This window comes from Phocoena phocoena, chromosome 10, assembly GCF_963924675.1.
Source record: "Phocoena phocoena chromosome 10, mPhoPho1.1, whole genome shotgun sequence".
Classification (NCBI taxonomy): domain Eukaryota; kingdom Metazoa; phylum Chordata; class Mammalia; order Artiodactyla; family Phocoenidae; genus Phocoena; species Phocoena phocoena.
In genome coordinates, this window is record NC_089228.1 from 66,196,797 (window position 1) to 66,220,655 (window position 23,859).

At 50.1% G+C, this 23,859-nt stretch overlaps 1 protein-coding gene across 1 annotated transcript; it reads left to right on the forward strand.

The window, feature by feature from the left end:
• The first annotated feature begins 1,587 nt into the window (after positions 1-1,587).
• On the forward strand, positions 1,588-23,380 carry DEF6 (DEF6 guanine nucleotide exchange factor). The gene is made up of 11 exons (XM_065885525.1): positions 1,588-1,717; positions 12,736-12,876; positions 13,527-13,712; positions 15,713-15,949; positions 16,041-16,187; positions 19,424-19,532; positions 19,720-20,018; positions 21,098-21,264; positions 21,385-21,583; positions 22,533-22,623; positions 22,794-23,380. Exons 1-11 carry the CDS (start codon positions 1,622-1,624, stop codon positions 23,015-23,017), a joined length of 1,896 nt encoding a protein of 631 aa, XP_065741597.1. The 5' UTR covers positions 1,588-1,621; the 3' UTR covers positions 23,018-23,380.
• The last annotated feature ends 479 nt before the right edge of the window (positions 23,381-23,859 follow it).

Consider the following 23,859-nt stretch of genomic DNA (forward strand, 5'->3'; position numbering starts at 1 on the left):
GTATGAGAGAAGCCCTGAGGAGCTGCCGGTGGCTTCCTGCCCACAGCTGAGCAAGTAGGCTCCCGGTAGCCAAGCAAGACCAGTGTGAGCACTGCTTCCAGGCTCCGGTTGGGTCTCAGGCCTCAAGATGGGTGGGCTGGAGGAACTCTGTTTTCTCTACCTTACCTTGTGTTATGTCATCAGAGCCCCTCCACACACAGCACACAGTCCACTGCTCCAAGTGGGCAAAACCCCATGAGGGGGGTGGGTGCCTTTGCCAAGGTACCCAGGGTCTCTGATGCCTCTGCTGCCTGGTGCTGAAGTCCTAGCTTTGGTACCCAGCTCTGGGGGTACCCACCTAGGTGTCTGGGGCCATGGAATTCCAAAGCCACAGTCAGACCCCACTGAAAAGTACATGGTAGGACCAGACCAGCCCTGGTGGGAAGGAAGGGATGCAGGGAAAGGGACTTGATGGAAAGAGCTCTTGGGTTTGACCCCTCCTGCATGGGAGCATTGCAGGGATTGCAGGTGCCGCTTTTCCTCTCTCCATTGTCATGGATGTGCCCCACCCTCTCCCCCAGTGCAGACATCTTCTCCTAGGATGCCTAGCAAGCTCTTTTACTCTTGGGCCACCAGCTCCTTGGAAGCAGGGGGAGCTGGGACATGCCCCCAGGGAGGGGTGTCTCGATTGCCTGAGCAGTCTCCGTCAACATCCAGGGCCACTGTTCGTGGCAGGAATATGCCCCAGCCCTCACAGGTATTGGATCTAAAGAAACGGAAGCACTGATGTGGAAGGCCCTGAATCGCCAGCCTCCTGCTCCCAGGCACCCCTGAAGCTGGACCCCACCATGAGCCTCACCCCCGTGAGCTTCAGAATCTCTAGGTCAGGGCCAGTGGGGCCCCAGAGTGGGCAATGCTCGGGGTGCCTTTTAGAACAAAAGCCTAGGGGATGGGGAGGCAGCCGATCCTGTGCCAAGTCCTCCTGACCTGGAGAGGTGCCCTGGCCCAGCTCCTCCTCCAAGTTTGTATTGTTGCCTTTTGTTTTCTTCCACCTGGGAGGAGCCCTACCACCACAGTAATGTTAGATGGTCCTAAAAGAAATGCTTTATCCACTGCCTACTCTGTGCTTTACATCCATTCTCAGACCTCTTTACAATCTATGAGGTGAGTATTTCTCCTGCTTTACCAATGAGAAACTGCTCAAGGAGGTTAAGTTATTTATCCAAAGCCTCCTACCTGGTAAGTGTGGAATTGGTACAGGACCTGCCCCCTTTTATCTGACTCCAAAGTCGGGATGGGCTTGCTTTTCCCTCATCAAGCTGCCTCTGGGAGCCCAGAAGGCCCCAGGAGGCTCTGGGGCTGAGGAGGCCTCTAAAGGGCCTCACACCCAGGGAACAGGCTGATCAGAGTTGGAGCTCTAGCTCCCCAGGGCTTGGACCCCAGTTCCCATGCAGGGAGCGGTGCCGCGGAGCACTGCAAGAGCAACAGGCTGGGTCCTGCCAGTGTGGGGAGCCCACGAGAGCAGGCAGGTGGAGCTGTTGCTCTGCACCACGGCCCTTCTGCGGTCTCTGCAGCCGTTTGCATTTCCTGAAACCGGATCTTGGTGTCAGAGCTGCCCCTGGGCCGGGCGGGCGCCTCAGCCATGGCCCTGCGCAAGGAGCTGCTTAAGTCCGTCTGGTACGCTTTCACCGCGCTGGATGTGGAGAAGAGCGGCAAGGTCTCCAAGTCCCAGCTCAAGGTGAGGGGCACCCGGGGCGCAGGGGAGGCCGGCAGACACGTCTCATCAGCCCCTGCTGCCTGAAGCTAGACTTGAACCCTGTGTTCCTCCTGGGGCACCCAGCTAGCCATGGACCCAGGAGGGGTGGGAGGGCCCGTGCCGGGGAACTGGGGCAACATGGCCTAGTGGATGCTGCTGCCCCCTGTCCAGAGGCCCCAGTGAGGTGTGTGCAGGGGCATCGCCCAGAGCCCTGGCCCCCAACTCTCGGGAGAGTAGAGGTGCCATCATGGGGTTCTGAGGGCCACAGGCCAAGCTACATCCCAGACTCCGTGTGATGAGCACACGTCTCCCCAGAGTCAAGCTCGGGCACACACCCTACTCCTTCCTGCCGCTTCCTCCTGGCTTTGAAGAGAGACAGTTAGCTAGTGCTTGTCAGTCACTTCCTCTCAGAGCTGAGAGAGAGGGTTCAAGAGCCTCTCGCAGTCCCAAACCAGGCCAGCTCAGTCATCCTTCGCAGGAGAGCAGCTCCCCTGGACCTTGCCTCCCAGGTGGGACAGAGGTGGGAAGGGGCAAGGACTGAAGACCCCATTATACTGCTGTCTGGCTCACCACCCCCCTCACACCGTACAGGCCAGGTTGAGAAACTTACCTTAGACCTTGAGAACTCGAGTAAGGAAGGGGTGGAATCTGAGCCCAGGAAGAGCCCCATCAGTGACTGCCCTGAAATTCATGCTTGGTCCTAGATAATTCCTGGGGGGCCGAAAAGTTTATCTCCTTCTTTCCTGTAGCCCCGCATTAGTGCTGCCTTCACCCTAGTTAGTGGGGAAGAAACAAGGCCCTAGGCCATTGGAGCCAGGGAACGCGGGGAGTCAGGAGCAGGGTGGGCGTCAGCCCTCTGGGATCTGCCTTAGGGGTTCATTCATTCACTCTACAAATATTTACTGAGCACCAGCTACGTGCCTGGCGTAAGGCTAGGCCATAGTATACTGGCATCTCCCCTGCCACCCACCCCCCACAGAGGAGGAGTGCAGTCTCAAGGAAACCTCCATTCTAATTGATCGAGCTAGGAGGTGCCTGGAAACCTGGGAGAGACGGATGGGACAGGTTAGGCATTGTACCCCACCCCTATTCCATCCCCCTACTTTTGAACTTGGACACGATGAAATTGGATGTCCCAAACTGGTCCCATAATCGACCCCTTAGCCACACTTGTGAGCATCCAGTAAGTGATTCTTGGCTCCCCCAGGAAGGAGAGTCCACTACCACTTTTGATCATCTGAGAGAATCTCCCAACAGACAGGTTCTTCCTTATGTTCTACTTAAATTGTCTTATTGCAGGTTATGTAATCTAGTGAGGTCTTCAGTATAGATAGAGGAAAAGCAGATCATCCAAAATCTATCCTTGTGGAAACTCCATGTCCTACATCTACCTCCCACTCTGCCCCTTTAACATCTTTCAGGAACAATCCCAACCTCCATGGTTTGTTGTCTCCAAGGTTCCATTTTCTACCACTCCATTACCTGTGGCCCTATGACACCTCCAGACTCTCTAAGCCTCTCATACATGGAAGATACAGCACTCCATGGCTCTCCGATTCCTGGGCCAATCAGACCGTAAGCCTTCTTAGTTTGAGCCTCTGTCTTGGCCTCTAACTGGGTGGATGCCTGTTCCCCACCCCCACAGGTTGAGTATTTGCAAGGAAGATTGCCTGGGGAGCTTGCATACTTGAACCATCTGCTGTCTTTGTACCGCATCGCAGCTCACATTGAGCCCACTGCCAGCAGCCTCTGTGGTCGCACAGGATCAATGGTAGATTTCAGCCCACTCGACAGAAAACTTGTCCACTCTGGGAATCTGAGCTAGCAGTGGGAGCCTCAGGCCCGGCGGCCGGTGGGGCAGAAATGGTAGGGCCCATGTCATAGGAGAGGAAGATAAGGAAGGCAATTCTCCCTCAAGCCCATAGTGCTAGATACTGGAATGGGAGGAAGTAGTGATAGTGTTGGGGGTGGGGATGCAGGAAAGGCAAAAGAGCCATAGAGAAGTGGCCAGAAGGCAGAGGAAGAAGCAGATGAGACACAAACCCGCAGGGCAGGGCACACTCCTTCCACTGGAAGACTTGGTGAGAAGGGAAGAGATCTTGGGGTTAGCCTGTCCTTGCTAAAACTGTCTCTGGCCTTGGCGTCCTCAGTTGGGAAGAGGCAGGAGACCCGCACCAGCCCAGAGCGGGCTGTGTCTGTCTGCAACAGTCACCACTTCTCCCCTGATGTGTTGGTAGAAAGGCTGCCACCGGCTGTCCTGGGCAAAGCCGTGATGAGGCCAGAAGGAAGAGGAACAGCAAGTGCTCTGAGAAGTACCCCAAGGAGTCAGGATTGTTTTCTCTGAAGAAGAGAGGGCTTGGGGGAGAGATGAGATGAGTTTTCTTCTCTGAATTCTTTCTTTCTTTCTTTTTTTTTTTTTACGCGGGCCTCTCATTGTTGTGGCCTCTCCCGTTGTGGAGCACAGGCTCCGGACACACAGGCTCAGCGGCCATGGCTCACGGGCCCAGCCGCTCCGCGGCATGTGGGATCTTCCTGGACCGGGGCACGAACCCGCGTCCCCTGCATCAGCAGGCGGACTTTCAACCACTGCGCCACCAGGGAAGCCCCTTCTCTGAATTCTTATAGAAAGTACAATAGCCTTTGTCCAGGTGGGTTGAGAAAAATAAAAATATATCAGTAAGAATGGCACTTCTGCCGAAAACGGAGTTAGGTTGAACACAAAGTTTCTCAGGACTGTGAGCTTTGGCAGGGTCCTCAGAATCTCCCTCTTTAAAGAGCTTTAGGAGTGAGTTCCCATCCTGACAGTAGGCTGCAGGGAGGGGAGCCTTGGGAATGATGGGTTTCCTAACGGCCATACCATCTTCCCTCTGGGAGCAGCTTTGGCTTTAGGCTTCATGGATGATCAGCTAAGAATTTGGCGTCCTCACTCCCTGACTGCCAGGGCTGGGGTGAGGGGCCTGGGATTGGGTGCGTGGTTGGAGTAGTGTGTCTCAGTGGGGATCCTAGGAGGCTTATCACTTCCCCTTGACAGACAGGAGGAGGGGGAAGGCAGGGAGGGTGAACTAGGGCCTTCCCTACTTGGCTCTGTCAGGTCTCCCAGAGCCTCTCATTGGCACTTGGGGCAGTCCTGGGGCCCAGGGAGGGCCTCTTGCCCACCAAGAGCCTCTGAGCTTCGGGCTGTGTCTCCTCTGGAGAGGGACAACAACCTTCTCGGTAGAGGAGAAGTTAATAACAACTCCAGTCCCAGAATCTGATGAGTGGGGTCTTCAGCTTTGCCCTGACCCCTGCCTGCTGTTGGTCTCCTCAGTCTAGAGTGTGGAGGAAGGGGAGGGTGATTCAATGATGTGCAGAGCACTTGACTCAGAGCCATATAAGCTGAGGCCTACATTGCACCCCAGTAGGGTGACCTTAGGCAAGTCACTGCCCATCTCTGAACCTCTGGTTTCTCATCTGTAAAGCCTGAGGGCTGAACTGGGGATCACCAAGCTCTCTGGCTAGCCTCCGAAAATAAATTTTAACAAAGTACCTCAAATAGGTGAAATTGATCCTTGATGCAGCTTCTCCTCTCCCTTTTCTGAGCCTCTGTCTTTCCTTTGATGCTGACAGCCAGCCCCTCCAAGCCCCTTCTTGCTCTCAGCAGGCACACAGCTAATCCAGAGATTCCCATCTTTTAAAATTCCTGGTGCTACTCCCTCATGATAGTTTTGCTTTAGTACCCCACTGGTTGAGAAAAATACATTCAGTGACTCTTAAAAAGGATCTATGTATTTTAAAAGAATCACTTAGCACCTAGATACGTTTAAAGACTATAGGCCATCTAAACGAGAGAGAGAGAGAGAGAGAGAGAGAGAGAGAGAGATAGAGAGAGAGAGAGAGAGAGGAGAGAGAGAGAAAGAGAAAGAGAAAAGAAAGAAAGAAAGAAAAAGGAAGGAAGGAAGGGTTCTTTTATGGATTCCCAAACCCTCTGTATCTGCGTCAACTCCTGAAGTCTGCGAACTACAGGACTATGGGCCTGCCGCCCATCGCATTGCTGCACTGGAGCTTTTAGGAAACTCCCAAGCCCCCAGGGGAGAACCACACCCCCAACATGCCTCCAGAGGAAACAGTGAATAAATGAAGCCTCTCAAAGGTCAATGGCTGCCAACCCAGAGGTCAGGGGCTGCTTGGGTGGGTGGGGAAGACAGAGAATCCTCTCTGGGGGAGCCCAAATGGCAGCTTGTGAAAACTACAGACACCTGGACCCCACCCCGGAAACTCTGAGTCAGTAGGTCTGGGCGGGCCCCAGCAGATTTCAGTTTCAACCAGCTCCCCAGGTGATTCTGATGCTTAACCTGAGCCAATGTAGCAGAGATCTAGCTAGCTAGGGCTTTAGAATCAGTCTTTGAGCAAGAGGACACTCCACCTCTCTAAGCCTTGGTTTCCTCCTCTGTAAAAGGAGGAGAATGAGAGCCCTGCCTCCAGGGCTAAGGATTGATTGAAATCGGCAGGTGAGTTCCGCAAGCCAGCCTCCACTCCTGCCATTTCCTTTCCGGCATGACCTTCCTCTGGTCACACTCTCTCCCCACCCCCGGCCCTTACCCGCACCCAGGCACAGGAAGCCTGGCAGTCTGAGGTCGGCTGAGCTCTCTGGGGAGAGGCCCTGAGCCCTGAGTGTCTGGAGCCTTTAATTCCTCTTTGTCCTGACACCCGATGGCTAACAGGGTCGGAGCCTCTCTGCCCTGGTCTCCTCAGATTCCCCTGGCAAAATGTCCAGGTGAGGAAGGTCTTAGAGGAGAGCGTGGGCCAATGAACCAAAGAGAGGAACAGCTCAGATAACTGTGTGCTGCTGGGTGGCAGGTTCTATCCTGGGGTGGGAGGGAATTTGTACATCATCTCCTTGAACTCCATTTTTAGAAATGTGAAAACTCAGCCCCAGCGAGGTTCATGTGCTCAGAGAGATTCAGTCCACGTCCGTCTGACTTTTGTATTTTTCCTGCTTCTCCCCTTGAAGCACTTAGGTTCATTCAGTAGATAGCTACTGAGTAGCCATTATATGCCAGGTCCAGTGATACAGCAGTGAATAAAACAGACAAAAAAACGCACGCTTGTGTTGCTAACGTTCTAGTCAGAGAACACAGATGATAAAATAAGTAAAAGTGCGTGATACATGACATGGAGGAAAATAAAGCAGAAGATATCCCTATCCTTACTGTGGGGGGTAGAGGGGATAGGATTACAGATTTAAGTAAGGTGGTCAGAGAAGCCCTCCCTGAGAAGGTGACACCTAAGTAAAGATCAGAAGGAGGAGAGGGTGTGAGCCATGACCTGGGAGAAGAATGTTTCTGGTTGAAGGAATATCAAGGGCCAAGGCCCTTAGGCAAGAATGTGCCTGGTGTGTTTGAGGAATGCAAAGGGGCCATAGGGGCTGGAGAGAAGTGAGCAAGAGGGATGAGGTCAGAGAAGGTACAGAGTAAAATCTCTGGAAAGACTCTGAGATTTTACTCTGAGAACCTTGGGAAACCACTGCAGCATTTAAGTTAGACTTGAGGTGTTAGTCAAAAACATTGATTAACACAATGTGGAGGACATTGTGTTGAGGTCTGGAGTCAGGGTTGAGATTAGAGTCTTTGCTGCCCTCAAAGGAATGTAGAACACCCAGAAATGCTCACACCAACAGGGAACAGCAAAAGAACATTATTACAGAGCAACTTAATAGCAGGGTACATTAATAACCGTGGTTAATGGCACCCTTTGTCTTTTAATCTCTAGAGTTTAAAAATGTTGTCATGAAAACAATATATGCTCCTGGTTCCAAAGAATATCATTTTAAAGAAGTTGAAATTTACTAGAAAAGTAAAACATGTTTTACTGGTTAAAAAAATTGAAAGACAAAACTAGTGTTAAAGAACGTGAAATTGCCTCCCCTCGCTGGGGAAGAGCAGTAGGGTGATAGCTGTTAACAGTTTGCTGAGTCTTCTAAATTTTTTCTGTGTACAAATAAACTTATTAGGCTGAACTATATGAAATTGCTGATGTTTGATTGTTTTGACCTGCTAAAATAGCAGTTTAATATGGTTCAGCATAATCTGTGCACACATATTATTTTACAAATATTTCATTCTACAGCTTGCTTTTTTCCACCTGCCAGTATAGTATGCATATCTTTCCATGTCTGTTCATACAAATATAATAATAAAAATAGCTCACAACTTTTATTAAGCAATTTCTATTATTGCACTATGTACCCGGTGCTGTGCTAAGCTCTTCGTTCTAAAACACCCTGTGGAGCAGGTGCCTTTTTTTCCTCAAAGAGGAGGAGACTAAGGTCTTGGAGAAGTTAAATCACCTGCCCATAAGTACACATGTGGCAGAAGTTAAATTTTCAACCACACACAGGTCCATGACTTGGTGTACCTGTCCCCTCTTTTTTTTTTTTTTTTGCGGTACGCGGGCCTCTCACTGTTGTGGCCTCTCCCGTTGCGGAGCACAGGCTCCGGACGCACAGGCTCCGGACGCACAGGCTCAGTGGCCATGGCTCACGGGCCTAGCCGCTCCGCGGCATGTGAGATCTTCCCGGACCGGGGCACGAACCCGTGTCCCCTGCATCGGCAGGCGGACTCTCAACCACTGTGCCACCAGGGAAGCCCACCTGTCGCCTCTTGAAGGAGCCTTGGGCTGTCTCCAGTGCCTCCATTTCTTTCTTTCTTTTTTCTTTCTTTCTTTCTTTTTTCTTTCTTTCTTCCTTCCTTTCTTTCTTCCTTCCTACCTTCCTTCCTTTCTTTCTCTCTTCCTTTCTTCCTTTCTTCCTCCCTTCCCTCCTTCCTACCTTCCTTCCTTTCTTCTTTCCTTCTTTCCTTCATTTCTTTCTCTCTTCCTTTCTTCTTTTCTGCCCTCCCTCCCTTCTTCCCTCCCTCCCTTCCCTCCTTCCTACCTTCCTTCCTTTCTTCTTTCCTTCTTTCCTTCATTTCTTTCTCTCTTCCTTTCTTCTTTTCTGCCCTCCCTCCCTTCCTCCCTCCCTCCCTCCCTCCCTCCCTCCCTCCCTCCCTCCCTTCCTTCCTTTCACCATGCCGTGGCTTTCGAGATCTTAGTTCCAGGACCAGGAATCAGCCTGTGTCCCCCACAGTGGAAGCTTAGAGCTCCAACCACTGGACTGCCAGGGAAGTTCCCAATGCCTTTTATTCTAAACTATGCTTCAGTGAGCATTCTTATACAGGTAACTGTTCTCTTGAGCATCTATAGGTTAGAGGATTAAAATTGCTGGGGTCATGCCCAATTTTATTTTTGATACAGTCTTGCCCTCCAGAAAGACTACCAATTCACATCTCAACAGTGGGGCATTTGAGTTCCCGTTTCTCCACAATCTCCTCAATACTTGATAGTATCAGTCTTTTGCATCTTTGCTAATTTGTTAGGTAAAAAATTGCACTTTCTATATGAGAAGGGAACTTATATTTGTTCTGTGCAGAGCTAACTCTCTCACTCTCTCTCTATATATATCTCACTCCATCCTCATGGCCCCTATACGTGGTGGGTATTATCCCCTGTTTTACTGACAATGATACTGAGGCTCAGGGGGTGAAGGAGTTTATCCAAGGCCTCATAACTAGAAAGTGAAGGTTCCTGGCCTTCCATATCCCCCCGCACACTTCACTGGAGTGTAGCCATTTGACTGGGCTACGCAGGAAGCTTCCTCAAAGAGGTGCTTTAGGAGGCTTGAAGAAAGATAAAGACATAGGTAATTTGAAAAGAGGCCAGGAGGCAACAGGTAGAAATATGTGAAACTCTTAGAATAACACCTATCTCTTCAGAAGTGGGTATCTTGTGTTGGTTACCCTGGATTTTAAGTGCTAAGCATGGAGTGATGGCACCTCTTAGAGTGTGGATTGGTATCCTATGACCACAGATGTATTAATCATGTATTCTCTGCATATAGGTGGTAGAAACCAAACTCAAAATAACTTAAAGGAGATGTTATATATTGGCTCACATAACCAACAAAACTCCAAGCATAGTATTGGCTTCAGGCATGGCTGGATCTAGGTCCTCAAATGATGACTCTTTATACCTTGACTCTGCTTTTTTTCACTGATAGCTTTATTCTTAAGCAGGTACTTCCCACACAGGGACAAAAATGTCAGCTACATCTATCTTCTAACAGCTTAACTCTTTCCATGTATACCCATGGGAAAGAGTACACCTCTTCTCCACTAGAGGAAGCAAAAATCCCAGGGATGATTCTCATTGGCCTAGATTTGGTCATGTGCATCCTTGAACCAAACACCACGACTCCAATGTGCCCACCTCTGCAGCCAGGTAGGGTAGGGGTGCAAATGGCCAATACCACAGATATTGAAAATGGGGGAGAGTTACTTCTCAAAGGAAAATCAAGGCTCCATTACCAAAATAAGGGAGGGGGGCAGAGTTCATCAGGAAGAAACTTCAGATGTCCTTTAGAACAAGAGTAGGCAAAACCAAAGATGGCACATGAGATAATTTGAAGATCATGGGAATGAGCGTTGGGGTGGGGATCAGAGATGGCTGTCCAGAGGGAAAGGAGGGAAAAGAGATACACCAATCCCCTTGCTGGGCCCCCCCAATTTCCCACTTTGCTGAGTTGAACCTGAGGCCCAGGAGAACATTGGGAAGAAGTCTCAAACCCTTCTACCCCTCCTCTCACAAAAGAAAATAAAGAAATGAAGACTTGGTATACACGCCATCTCTAGGATGTTGCCAGCTTCTGCCTCAGAGGAGCTGATTCCAAGGTGGACTGCTGGTGGTGGAAGCAGCCCTTAAATACGGCATTTATTGACTGCCTTTGGTGTGCAGAAGAGATCATAGGTGCTGTGAGACATAAAGATGAACATAGACCTGGCCTCCAGAGTTCACTATATAGTTGGGGAATGAGGCTCAGGGTCAATATATATATATTTTTTTGGTTATAAATTTATTTATTTATTTTTGGCTGCATTGGGTCTTCATTGCTGCACGTGGGCTTTCTGTAGTTGTGGCGAGCAGGGGCTGCTCTTTGTTGCAGTGTGCGGGCATTGCATTGCGGTGGCTTCTCTTGTTGTGGAGCACGGGCTCTAGGTGTGCAAGCTTCAGTAGTTATGGCTCGTGGGCTCTAGAGCACAGGCTCAGTAGTTGTGGCTCATGGGCTTAGTTGCTCCACGGCATGTGGGATCTTCCTGGACCAGGGCGCGAACCCGTGTCCCCTGCATTGGCAGGTGGATTCTTAACCACTGCTCCATCAGGGAAGCCCCAGGGTCAATATTTTAATGGGGAAGCAGCCTTCAGAGCCGGGAACAACCAGTTGCAACCTCAACTCTGCCACTTACTCTTAACCTGTCCAAGCCTCAGCATCTTCATCTGAAAAACAGAGATAATAACGTCTGTATATCATGGTTGCAGAGATTAGACGTGGGGTATAGAAAGCACCTCATACAGTGGCTGGCACATACTAGGTGACAATTTTTAATCATTCACGCTGTCTGTGATAAGTGCTATAACAGAATTACCCCAAGACAATTTTATTTTTTTCCTGATCCCCTTGTTCAAGCTTCAACATGGGTTTGTTAACCAACCAATTTCCCCTCTGTACTGTCATGGCCGCCATCCCTTTTAGCCTTGTCCTCCACATCCCACAGACCATTTTTCGTGGCCCTTCTTTGCTCCCTCTCCAGCTCCCTTCCATCTTTAGAAGGGCAGTGACTGGAACGGCACATGCCCTTCCTGGAGCAGACACACTGGACTCTAGGCACACAGCAGCCTGAGTCTTTGATGGTAGATGTCAGGCTTCTGCCCTTGAGCCTTGGGATCTGCAGAGCCGGATTTGGATCCTAGGCTCTTGCTCAGTGTGGGTCCTTGGGCAAGTTACTGAGTCGGTTGAGCCTCGGTGTCCTTGTCTGCAGAAAGGGCACATACCTGCCTGACGAAGGGGCAAAGAGCATGGCCGCCTTGGTTTGAATCCCAGCTCTGCCAGCCCTGTGCCCTTGGGTGAGTTACTTAATGTCTCAGAGCCTAGTTTTTTTTTTCATGTGTGAGGTGAGGATGTAAACACTTGTTATGTGGGTTAAGTGAAGTATATGTAAAGTGCTGAGCTCAGTGCTTGGTGCATAGCAAGTGTACAAGTTTTAGTTTTTTGGATTTTATTGAGGTATAATGTACATTTTAATTTCAGGTTTACAACGTAATGATCATATATATAGAGAGAAATGATCACCACAGTGAGTCTAGTTAACATCTGTCACCATACATGGTTATACAAAATTTTTTTTCTTGTGATGAGAATTTTTAAGACCTACTCTCTTAGCTACTTTCAAAGATGCAATACAATATTGTTAATTATAGTTACCATGCTATATATTATATCTCCCCAGGGCTTTTTCTTCAATGTTTATTTATTGTATTCATTTATTTAGCTGCGCCGGGTCTTAGTTGCTGCACGCGGGATTTTCGTTGTGGCATGCAGGATCTTTAGTTGCGGCATGCGGGCTCTTTTAGTTGTGGCATGCGGGATCTAGTTCCCTGACCAGGGATCGAACCCGTGCCCCCTTCATTGGGAGCTCAGAGTCTTAACCACTGGACCACCAGGGAAGTCCCCTCATGACTTACCCGAAGTTTGTACCTTTTGAGCACCTTCACACATTTCACCTCCCCGCTCCACACCTCTTGCAACAGTCTGTTCTCTGTATCTGTGAACACCTTTTTTTCCCTTTTTAAAAAATTCTACATATAAGTGAGATCGTATGGTATTTGTCTTTCTGTATCAGACTTATTTCACTTAGCATAATGCCCTCAAGGTCCATCCGTGTTGTCGCAAATGGCAAGATTTCATTCCTTTTTTAATGACTGAATAATATTCCATTGTGTCTATATATACAGAAGCTTTAGTTATGATTGAATTGAATAATGTATGCAGAAGACTCAGCCAGAATGGGGGTGGGGACAAGTGAGGAGGTGGGAGCCGCCCTTTGGCCCAGTTTTGGTTGGGGTTCAGGAAGGCAAACTGCCCTCTGTCTCAGGTGCTGTCCCACAACCTGTACACCGTCCTGCACATCCCTCACGACCCTGTGGCCCTGGAGGAGCACTTCCGAGATGATGACGATGGCCCTGTGTCCAGCCAGGGGTACATGCCCTACCTCAACAAGTACATTCTGGACAAGGTGGGGCTCCTCTAACCTCTCCCCACTTCCCAACCTGACCAGCACCCTAATACATTGCCACCCCAACTCCTCTCCCTATGAACCCCATTTCTGTCCCCTCTGTCCACCCCTGCTCTCCCATCTCCATCCTTCACCTCCCAGCCACTTGCACCCTCCTGGCTCCCCTTAACTCACTCTCAAGCTTCCTCCTCTCTATCCTAGCCTCCACCTTTCCCACGACCTTCCACCCCATCCCTGCCTAGCTTCCAGCTGTAACTTCTACAAAAGGCTCTCCAGTTTCCCCCAAGTGCTGTCCCCCCTGCTTCTCCCACCTGTCACTGTCTTCTCAGGTTCTCCTTGACTGTCCACTCCCTCCGGGGCTTCCCCTTCTTTCTCCCTGGGCTGAGGGACCTGAGTTTCTCTGTGTGCAGGGGACTTGGGGGCAGTGGTTGTGAGGGAGTGGTGGCAGTAGCAGGGCTGGGGGCTGGGGTCAGGCTGGTTGGTCAGCTAGTTACCTGATCATCAGCTCAGGGACTCCTCAAGTTAGAGCCCCAACATGGCAGTGTGGGGAGCAGGGGAATAGATGACCCTAAGAAGCCAGCTGGAGCCTAGTTGGGTGGTAGAGCAGGGACGGGGCAGCCTTCTCAGCTGACTTGCCGGCCTGGTGGCAGGTGGAGGAGGGGGCTTTCGTTAAGGAGCACTTTGATGAGCTGTGCTGGACCCTCACGGCCAAGAAGAACTATCAGGTGGATAGCAACGGGAACAGCATGCTCTCCAATCAGGATGCCTTCCGCCTCTGGTGCCTCTTCAACTTCCTGTCTGAGGACAAGTACCCTCTGATCATGGTTCCTGATGAGGTAAGCCCCAGGGACTTTATCACTTGGGGACAGACCTTAGCAGAACCATGAAGGAGGCCAAATTGCCTCCGTACTTTCCCACATCCCCTTTCTTCTTTATCTCCCCTCCCTGGGACCTGTTCACACCCATCTGTCTCCAGATGCTTAGAAGTGTCCATATCAGAACAATTATGCCTTCTCCCAGGAGGTCAAAAACTACACTTCCTTCAAGGCTCTGCTAGCCCTCACAGTAGGAAAATGATCTGCAAATTCTATTTACACAGAGGTGTGAATGCCTGATACATTACTGGGCATTTAAAAATGAGAACATTTAAAATCAAATGACAGGATTTTAGGCACTGTGGCAATCTGAGAAGGATGCTACTATTAGGGGAATAGAGACCTTCCTGGGACATCTCTCCAGTTACTCCAAGTGTGCAACCAAGTCTGCTCCTGGTTTCAGATTTTCTCTTCCTATCTTCTACAACATAGGGGAGAGTCAGGGCAGACTCACCTCAGGGCCCCAGAGAAGACATCCTGGGAGTAGAGGCCTAGAATCTAGCCTCTACCTCCTTAACTCATGGGTGAAGCCAGGGCAGATGCCCCCCCTTTTCCAGTCACACTGCACCCTCCCTCTACTCCCCCTCCTCTCTCCCCTGTCCATTCAGCCTTCTCCTGACCCTTTAGCCCTTTTGGTGGTTGCGAAGATACCAGGGCGAATTTAGGTCTTTAGAGTAGGGTACGTGGGGGAGAGATCCACCGTATTTACAAGAAGTCCTGGCACATCTAACTGCGCTCAGATTCGTGCCCTTGCCTCTGTTTGTGGGAAGAGTGAGGGGTGTCCCGCCCCACTCCCAGCAGAGACCCAGTAGCCCCCAGAGTGAAAGTCCTGGAGAGAGTTTCCCAAGGAGCTGCTGGGGCAGTCGAGGGACATGTGTCTATCTATACAGACACCTGGCTGGCTGGGCATCTTTGTCAGACTCCTGCCAGTCAGGACGAGGTGGCCTCTCAGAGGTCAGAAAGCTGCTTGCTACTGTGATCAACATGCAGTGTGAACAAACTGCAGCAGGAGGTACCCCAACCACCACTTCCTGTTCCTCTGTAACAGGTTTCCTGTCCCTGCTCTGCTTACTCCACCTCCAATCCCCTTGCCCTCCCATAGGGGAAGGATCCCTAAGGTTGGGGCTTGGGGCTTGGAATAAGGACTCATGGGATGTGGATCTGAATTGAGTTCTGGCTGCTACCAACTTGCTGTATGATTCAAAACAAGTCACTTCCCCCCACCTTTTCTTTTTTGAAAGGAATTCCTTTATTTTTTATTATCATTTTTTAAAATTTATTTATTTTATTTTTTATTTTTGGCTGTGTTGGGTCTTCGTTTCTGCGCAAGGGCTTTCTCCAGTTGCGGTGAGCGGGGGCCACTCTTCATCGCAGTGCGCGGGCCTCTCACTATCGTGGCCTCTCTTGTTGCAGAGCACAGGCTCCAGACGCGCAGGCTAAGTAGTTGTGGCTCACGGGCCTAGTTGCTCTGCGGCATGTGGGATCCTCTCAGACCAGGGCTCGAACCCGTGTCCCCTTGCATTGGCAAGCAGACTCTCAACCACTGCACCACCAGGGAAGGCCTCCTTCCCCTTTGAGCCTGTTTTGTCATCTGCAAAGTGAGGATATTGGATGAGAGGGCCCTTGTTCCCCTGTTGACATTTTCTATGACTTGCTCTCTCGGCCTGGCCCCTGGCCCCCTCAGCTCCCACCTCACCCTGCCCTTAATTCAAGGCAGGAAGGAGTGGGACTGGAGCTTGGGGAGGGGATGCCTGAATTGAAGTTGGGGCTCCAGGATCCCCTCCTAAATCTCTACTCAGGTGTCCTCCAGCGTTTAGTTGTTTTGTCCTCTGACCCTACCCCACCGTCCTGTCCCTGGTCACTTCTGCCCAGGCCCCGGGCGCCTGGTGGGAGCGCCCCCTGTTGTTGGCACCAGCACCACAGCCTGCTGCAGCCACCAAGCCTTCCCTCCCCCGCTCCAGGTGGAATACCTGCTGAAGAAGGTGCTCAGCAGTATGAGCTTGGAGGTGGGCTTGGGTGAGCTGGAGGAGCTGCTGGCCCAGGAGGCCCAGGCAGCCCAGAGCACCAGCGGGCTCAGCGTCTGGCAGTTCCTGGAGCTCTTCAACTCAGGCCGCTGTCTGCGAGGCGTGGGGCGAGACACCCTCAGCATGGCCATCCATGAGGTCTACCAGGAACTCATCCAAGACGTCCTGAAGCAGGTCAGGCCAGGCTGGGAACTAGGGGAGGACCCCGAGGAGGGTGAAGGTGGGGGAGGGGCAGTGATGCCTCTGACTTTGCTCTGGCTGGCAGGGCTACCTGTGGAAGCGAGGGCACCTGAGGAGGAACTGGGCAGAACGTTGGTTCCAGCTGCAGCCCAGCTGCCTCTGCTATTTCGGGAGTGAAGAGTGCAAGGAGAAAAGGGGTACAATCCTGCTGGATGCGCAGTGCTGCGTGGAGGTGAGGGGGACAGCTGAGGGGGGTAAAGCACATCTCAAGGCTCAGGGGCTCCAGTGCAGTGTGAAGGCAAGGGGGTCAGGAGGAGGGTAAATGGGAAAAGCCACAGTGACAAATTCCCGCTTAGATGAGTGCAACCCAAATACAGCTGACCCTTGAACAACGCAAGTTGGAACTTATATGTGAATTTTTTTCAATAAATACATTCAGGAGTATAGCCAGCACCATCAGCAGTTGGTTGAATTCGCACATGTGGAACCAGGATACTGAGGGCTGACTTTAAAGTTATATGTGGATTTTTGACTGGGCAGAGGTTTGGCACCCCTAACCCCTGCATTGTTCAAGTGTCAGTTGCACACCTGGGTACCTCAAGGCTATTCTCAGCCATGGCAGCAATGTTTTTTTTCTTTTAGAAAAGTAACACACTTTATTTTTTCTTCCAGTTTTATTGAGCTATAATTGACATACAGCACTGTATAAGCTTAAGGTGTACAGCATAATGATTTACATACATCATACATCATAAAGTGATAAGCACATAAGTTTAGTGAACATCCCTCATCTCATATAGATACAAAATTAAATAGAAAAAAATTATTATCTTGTGATGAGAACTCTTAGGATTTATTCTCTCAGCAACTTTCCTATATAACATACATCAGTGTTAATTTATCATGTTGTACGTTACATCCCTAGTACTTATATCTTATATCTGGAAGTTTGTACCTTTTTTTCTTTTTTAAAATTTATTTTATTTATTTTTTGGCTGCGTTGGGTCTTCATTGCTGCACGCAGGCTTTCTCTAGTTGCGGCAAGAGGGGGCTACTCTTCTTTGTGGTGCACGGGCTTCTCATTGCAGTGGCTTCTCTTGTTGTGGAGCACAGGCTCTAGGGCGTGTGGACTTCAGTACTTGTGGCACACAGGCTCAGTAGTTGTGGCTCACAGGCTCTAGAGCGCAGGCTCAGTAGTTGTGGCGCATGGGCTTAGTTGCTCCACAGCATGTGGGATCTTCCTGGACCAGGGCTCAAACCCGTGTCCCCTGCATTGGCAGGCGGATTCTTAACCACTGTGCCACCAGGGAAGCCCTGGAAGTTTGTACCTTTTGATGACCTTCATCCAATTACCTTCCCTCTATCCCCGCAACAACCTCCCTCGCCACCTCTGGTAACCACAAATCTGATCTCTTTTTCTATGGATTTGTTTGTTTGTTTTTGAAGTATAATTGACCTACAATACTGTGTTAGTTCCTGTTACACAACGTAATGGTTCGGTATTTCTATATATTTCAAACTGACCTCCACAATAGGTCTAGTTATGATAGGTCACCATACAAAGATAACTATGTAATCATAGTTATTGACTATATTTCCCACACTATTCATTTTACACCCATGACTCACTTATTTTGCAACTGGAAATTTGTACCTCTTAATCTTCCTCAACTTCTTCCTTCCTCTCACTATGCCCCCTACCCTCTGGCAAACACACCTGTTTGTTCTCTGTATCTATAACTCTGTTTATGTTTTGTTATGTTTGTTCATTTGTTTTGTTTTTTTTAGATTCCATACGTCAGCACTTTTTTTAGAAAAACCAAACTGCAAATCAAATACTAAAGTCATTGGTGAATAATGTGGACTTTGCTAAAGATTTCAGAGGAGATGGCTTATGTCTCACTCTACCCAGCAAAACTTTCTAAAATTCCTCTGAAGTTCTTTCTCCTTCACCCAAATTCCATTCCCTTTGGCAACTCTATACCTCCCTATTCTTTCTCCCTTCCCATCCCTTTTCCTCCCTTGACTCTGTCCATTATTTTAGAGGCTTAAAACAACAATTTTAAAAACTGTAGTGAAAAAATATACATAACATGAAATTTGCCATTTTAACCATTTTGTGTTACAATTCAGTAGCATTAAGTACATTCACATGTAACCATCCCAATTATCTATTTCCAAAACTTTTTTATCATCCCAAACAGAAACTCTGTACCCATTAAGCAATAACTCATCCGCCCTTCCCTCCAGCCCCTGGTAACCTCTATTCTGCTTTCTATCTCCATGAATTTGCCTGTTCTAGGTGCCTCATATAAGTGAAATCATATAATATTTGTCCTTTTATGTCTGGCTTCTTTCACTTAGCATAATGTTCTCAAGCATGTTGTGGCATGAATCAGGACTTTATTCCTTTTTATGGCTGAATAATATTCCATTGTAAGGATGTACCACATTTTGTTTATCCATTCTTTGATGGATATTGGGTTGTTTCCATCTTTTTGCTATTGTGAATAATGCTATTATGAACATCCAGGTACAAGTTTTTGGGTGGATATATTTTTTTTCTCAGGGTACATACCTAGGAGTAGAGTTGTTGAACCATACATTAATTCTATGTTTAATTTTTGAGGAACAGCCAGACTTTTCTACAGTGGCTGCACCATCTTCCATTCTTACCAGCAGTGTATGAAAGTTCCAATGTATCACCAACACTTTTTATTTTACCTTAAAAAATGTTATTATTATAGTCATCCTAGGCTCTATCCATTTTTGTCACATAGGGAAACAGCTGTCATTGTGGAAACAGCACAGATCTAGGCAGAAATCCAGCTCCACCACTAATAGGCAGTGTGAATTGGGCAAGTTCCTGGACCTCTTAGAGCCTCAGTTTCTTTCTCTGTAAAGTGGAGCTAATAATCCATGCCTGGTACAGACTCTAGAACACATGAAGCTCAGTAGGTGGTAGCTATTATTTTCCACTAGAATGTAAGCTTAGGGAAGGCAGGGATTTGGTCTGTTAGGCACATCTCAGTATCCCAAATGCCCAGAGCAATGAGTGGCACTCAGTAGACACTACAAAATATCTGTGGAATGAATGAATGGAGAACTTTCTCAACAGGCAGGGCTTTGTGGAAATGAACGGTCTCGATAGTGAGGACCCTGTCATGGGAGATGTTCCAGCGTGATCTGCATAAACACTGAGTGATCCCTCTGTGCTAGGCCCCACGGAGAGATACCAAGAGAACAGTCCCACCTTCAAAGAGCAAAGGATACAGAGCTGTGGGCACACAAGTATCCCCATAACTAACCTTCAAACCGGGCCACGCAGGCTCCTGTCAGAGTGGGAGGGGTGCCCGGGGAGGATGGTCAGCTAGCGGCGGTAGGGGCTGAAGCTGCAGCACCCCTGGGGCAGGTGTGGCCCTGACTCCAGTAAAGCCAGCCTGTCTGGGACCGTCCACCCTCTCCCAGGTGCTGCCCGACCGAGAAGGGAAGCGCTGCATGTTCTGTGTGAAGACTGCCTCCCGCACGTACGAGATGAGCGCCTCAGACACGCGCCAGCGCCAGGAATGGACGGCTGGTGAGTGCTCGCTGGGTGGCCTGGACCTGGCTGGCCCTCAGTCGCCTCACCTGTGAAAGGGGGTGACAGCACTTTGCCCAGCGGGAGGCTGGGCACTGGACACGGGCAACTCCTAAGGCCCCTTTCTGGCGGTGGGTCACCTCGAGGCTGCCCTGCCCCCGGCCAGCCCCTCCCGCTCCCTCCGCAGCCATCCAGACGGCGATCCGGCTGCAGGCCGAGGGGAAGATGTCGCTGCACAAGGACCTGAAGCAGAAGCGGCGCGAGCAGCGGGAGCAGCGGGAGCGGCGCCGGGCGGCCAAGGAGGAGGAGGTGCTGCGGCTGCAGCAGCTACAGGAGGAGAAGGAGCGGAAGCTGCAGGAGCTGGAGCTGCTGCAGGAGGCGCAGCGGCAGGCCGAGCGCCTGCTGCAGGAAGAGGAGGAGCGGCGCCGCAGCCAGCACCGCGAGCTGCAACAGGCGCTCGAGGGCCAGCTGCGCGAGGCTGAGCAGGTGGGGCAGCACAGCGCAGGAGGCGGTGGGCTGAGGGGTGTGGTGCGGTCAGGCCTGGGAGCTGAGCACTGGGGGCGGGGCCTGGGGCGGAGCCTTGGTCGAGGGCGGAGCCACGCATTGAGGAATGCAAGTGGAGGCGGGGCTTGTCTTGAGGAATTTTGGGAACAGAGCCTGTGGGCTTGAAGGATGGGTATGGGACGGGGACTGTGCCAGGAACAGGGCCTGTGGGATAAGGAACCTGGCCGAGGGATGGCTTGAGAGGAGAGATGGTAAGGGGGCGGGGCCTGAGCCTACGAAATGGGAGGGTCGGACCTGAGTGCTAGGTGTAGAGTGGGACCTGGCTCAGAAACCTTGGCTGGGGGCGGGACTTGGATAGAGGAGCTGATAAAGACGGTGTGATTGGGGATGAGTTTGGACCAAGGATGGACTAGGTTGGACTAGACTTGATCTGAGTTTATAATGAAACCATTTTGGGGAATGCAGGATGGGAGGAAGGCAGGATGAATGTGGAGGTGGACTAAGCGTGTAGAGGCAATTAGATTTAGGATTTAAGAGATCTAGATCTGGAGTCAGACACTGTGGATTCAATCCCAGCTCTGCCTCTTAGGAACCGTGTGATCCCAGGCAAGTTACTCAGCCTTTCTGTGCCTCAGTTACCTGTGACATGTTGATGCCAATAGAACTTGGCTTATAGAGGTATGGAAAGGAGGATCAACTAAGGAAACACTTTGAGTTATAATTGTTATAACAATTATAATTATTGTCATTCCCTTCCAAGCACTACCCTAATTATAATTATAAAACGTTATATTATAATGTATAATAATAACTATTAAGGCTGGTGCTAAAAAGGGGATGACTTGAGCCCCTTTGCCCCATGTAGTTCACTGATCATTATCTGAATTAGTCAGGCTTGCAGAGGGGATCAGATCAGGAAACGCTTACATGAGGGAACTCCCCAGACCCTCACCCAGAGATAAGTAGTTGGGCTGGCCTAGGAAAGCCCTGGGGAAAGGAGCAGCATACCTGCTGCCACTCTCCCCCATGCCCCCATTGACCTGGCTCCATTTCCCGAGCAGGCAAGGGCCTCCATGCAGGCTGAGATGGAGCTGAAGAAGGAGGAGGCTGCCCGGCAGCGGCAGCGCATCGAGGAGCTAGAGGAGATGCAGCAGAGGCTTCAGGAGGCCCTGCAACTGGAGGTGAAAGCTCGGCAAGACGAGGAGGCCGTGCGCCTAGCCCAGACCAGGTAGAACTGAGGGGCCCCTTCTGCTTCCCCTCCCTGACTTCCTGACCCCACCCCCGCCCCACTTGCTGAGCACCTGCGAGGTGCCTTGGCTCTGGAGGTGACACAGTGGATGCCTGGCAGACTGCTGGAGGAGGAGGAGGAGAAATTGAAGCAGCTGCTGCAGCTGAAGGAGGAGCAGGAGCGCTATATTGAGCGGGCACAGCAGGAGAAGCAGGAACTGCAGCAGGAGATGGCCCTGCAGAGCCGCTCCCTGCAGCAGGCCCAGCAGCAATTGGAGGAGGTGCGACAGAACCGGCAGAGAGCCGACGAAGATGTGGAGGTGAGGCCTGGGGTGGAGCAGTTTGGAGGCTGCCAGGTGAACGAGGGTGAGCGTGTTAACGCACAGGCTCTGGAACCTTCCCTCAAGCTCTATCCCTCAGGCTCCATCATTGCCTGGCTGTGTGACCTCTGACAAGTTGCCTAACCTCTCTGAGTCCCAAGTCCCTTATCTGAGAAAGGGGACTGGTAAATAGTATTGCTATGAAGATTAACTGAGATAACACGTGAAATTAAGTATGTAGTAAGCACTGAAGAAACCTTAGCTACGACTTTTATCATTGTTATTAATCTGGGCAAAAATTTTTCCTCCTACTCTTCCAGCCCCTACTTTGCTATCCCTGTACTTTGGCTCCACTCTTTGGAGGCTGAATCTCCACAGAAGACTTTTTTTTTAAACTTTTGATGTTTTGTTTTTATTAATATTGACTATTTTATTTTGCTTTGTTGGCCTACATGGTCATTGTAAAAAATTCAAACATAGAAATAAGTATCAAAGAATGGGAAAGTTCCTCTATGATGCCCCACCCCACAACCGCTGCTAATGGCTGAGTGAACACTGGAGCAGAGGCTTTTGCATTAGGTCTTGGGAAGGTGGTGTAATGCAGTGGTTCAGAGCTCCGTGTATGTCCCTGGGCAAGGCATTTAACCTCTTTTGAACTTGTTTGCTGTTAACTTCTGCTCTGGAAGTTAAATAAGATATTAGTACATCTTAGCTGCTTAATAAGTGGAAACTATGGTTATTTCTGACCCTTTGAGGGCCTGCGACGCCAACTCGTTATGAGTTGAGTTCTTAATGATTTCTTAACTCTTTATGAACATACATGAGTTTTTCTGGGAAGATGATCAATAGCCTTTGTCAGATCCTAAGGGGCATGTGAACCTGAAAAGGTCAAGACTCTCTGTCTTGGAGGGTGGCTCTGACCCACTCCTCCCTGGTCCTGCCTGCACAGGCTGCACAGCGGAAGTTGCGCCAGGCCAGCACGAACGTGAAACACTGGAATGTCCAGATGAACCGGCTCATGCATCCAATAGAACCTGGAGGTGAGAAGGGTTAGACCCTGGAGCTTTCCCTGGAGCGGGGATGGAGAAGGGAGGGTAGAAGGGATACCCCCAAATCTACAGAGCCAGCACAGGACTGCAGGTCAGCGGGTTCTCCTCTCCCCCTTTGCATGCACCTTGCTCCTTCCTCATACCTGCCTTTTTTCTGCCAGACAAGCGTCCCACCACCAGCAGCTCCTTCACAGGCTTCCAGGCCCCTCAACTTGCCCGCCGTGACTCCTCCCTAAAACGCCTGACTCACTGGGGATCCCACAGCAGCAAGACCCCCTCACCCAGCAGCAGTGAGCAGCAGAAGTCCTTCAATTGCGGGGAAGAGGTGCCCATCTCAGCTTCTGCCCCTCAGGAAGATAAAGTGGACCCAGCACCAGAAAACTAACCCCTACTAGCCTCTTTCCCCCAACCTCATGCCTACTAGGACCTGGCCACAGCTGGCCTGTGGGTGACACCAGCCTCTGCAGAAGAAGGAGCTACAGTCCTGGTGCCAAGGGCCCAGGCCCTCCAACCACGAAACAGTCCAGAATGGAACCTGGTTCATCTTTTTGCACCAGCCCCAGGCCCCAGACCACTGAGGCTGTCAGGGATATTAATCCTTGAGAACTTGACCCTGTACCTTAACCCAAAGGACTCTATGCCCTAGGCTGGGAAAGAGAGTCAACAAGCAAGCCAGGGGCCATCTGTCCCCAGACTGCCACCAAGTTGTGGAGGCACATTTCCAAATAAAATCAGCTCTTGGGATAAATTATGCATCAGGTCTATAGTCTGTCTCTTCTACCATTTTCTCTCTTCTTCCCTCAAGTCCAGTTATATGTCCCAGAAGGAGTAAGGTATAATGCAGTGGCTTTACACTCTGCCACTTTCCAACTGGGTGACTTTGGTCAAGTTTCTTCACCTCTCTGTGCTTCAGTTCCCATGTTGGCAAAATAGGGATAGTATAGTACCTACCTTACAGGGTTGTTCTGAGGATTAAGTGTTCAGCACGTGAGCAAGCACTATTATTGGTATCACCCCAAAGTGTTTATTGAATGTATATTCTGTGCCTTGCAATTTCCCAGTTTATTTAATTCTCATGGCAACGCTGAGAGGTGGATATTATTATTCTCATTTTACATGTGTGGAAATTGAGGCTCAGAGAAGTCAGGTAACTTGCCCAAAGCGTTTCAAACTTGCTTCTCTTCCCATATTGTCTGACTTACCTACCTTGTTACCTAAGACAGAGAT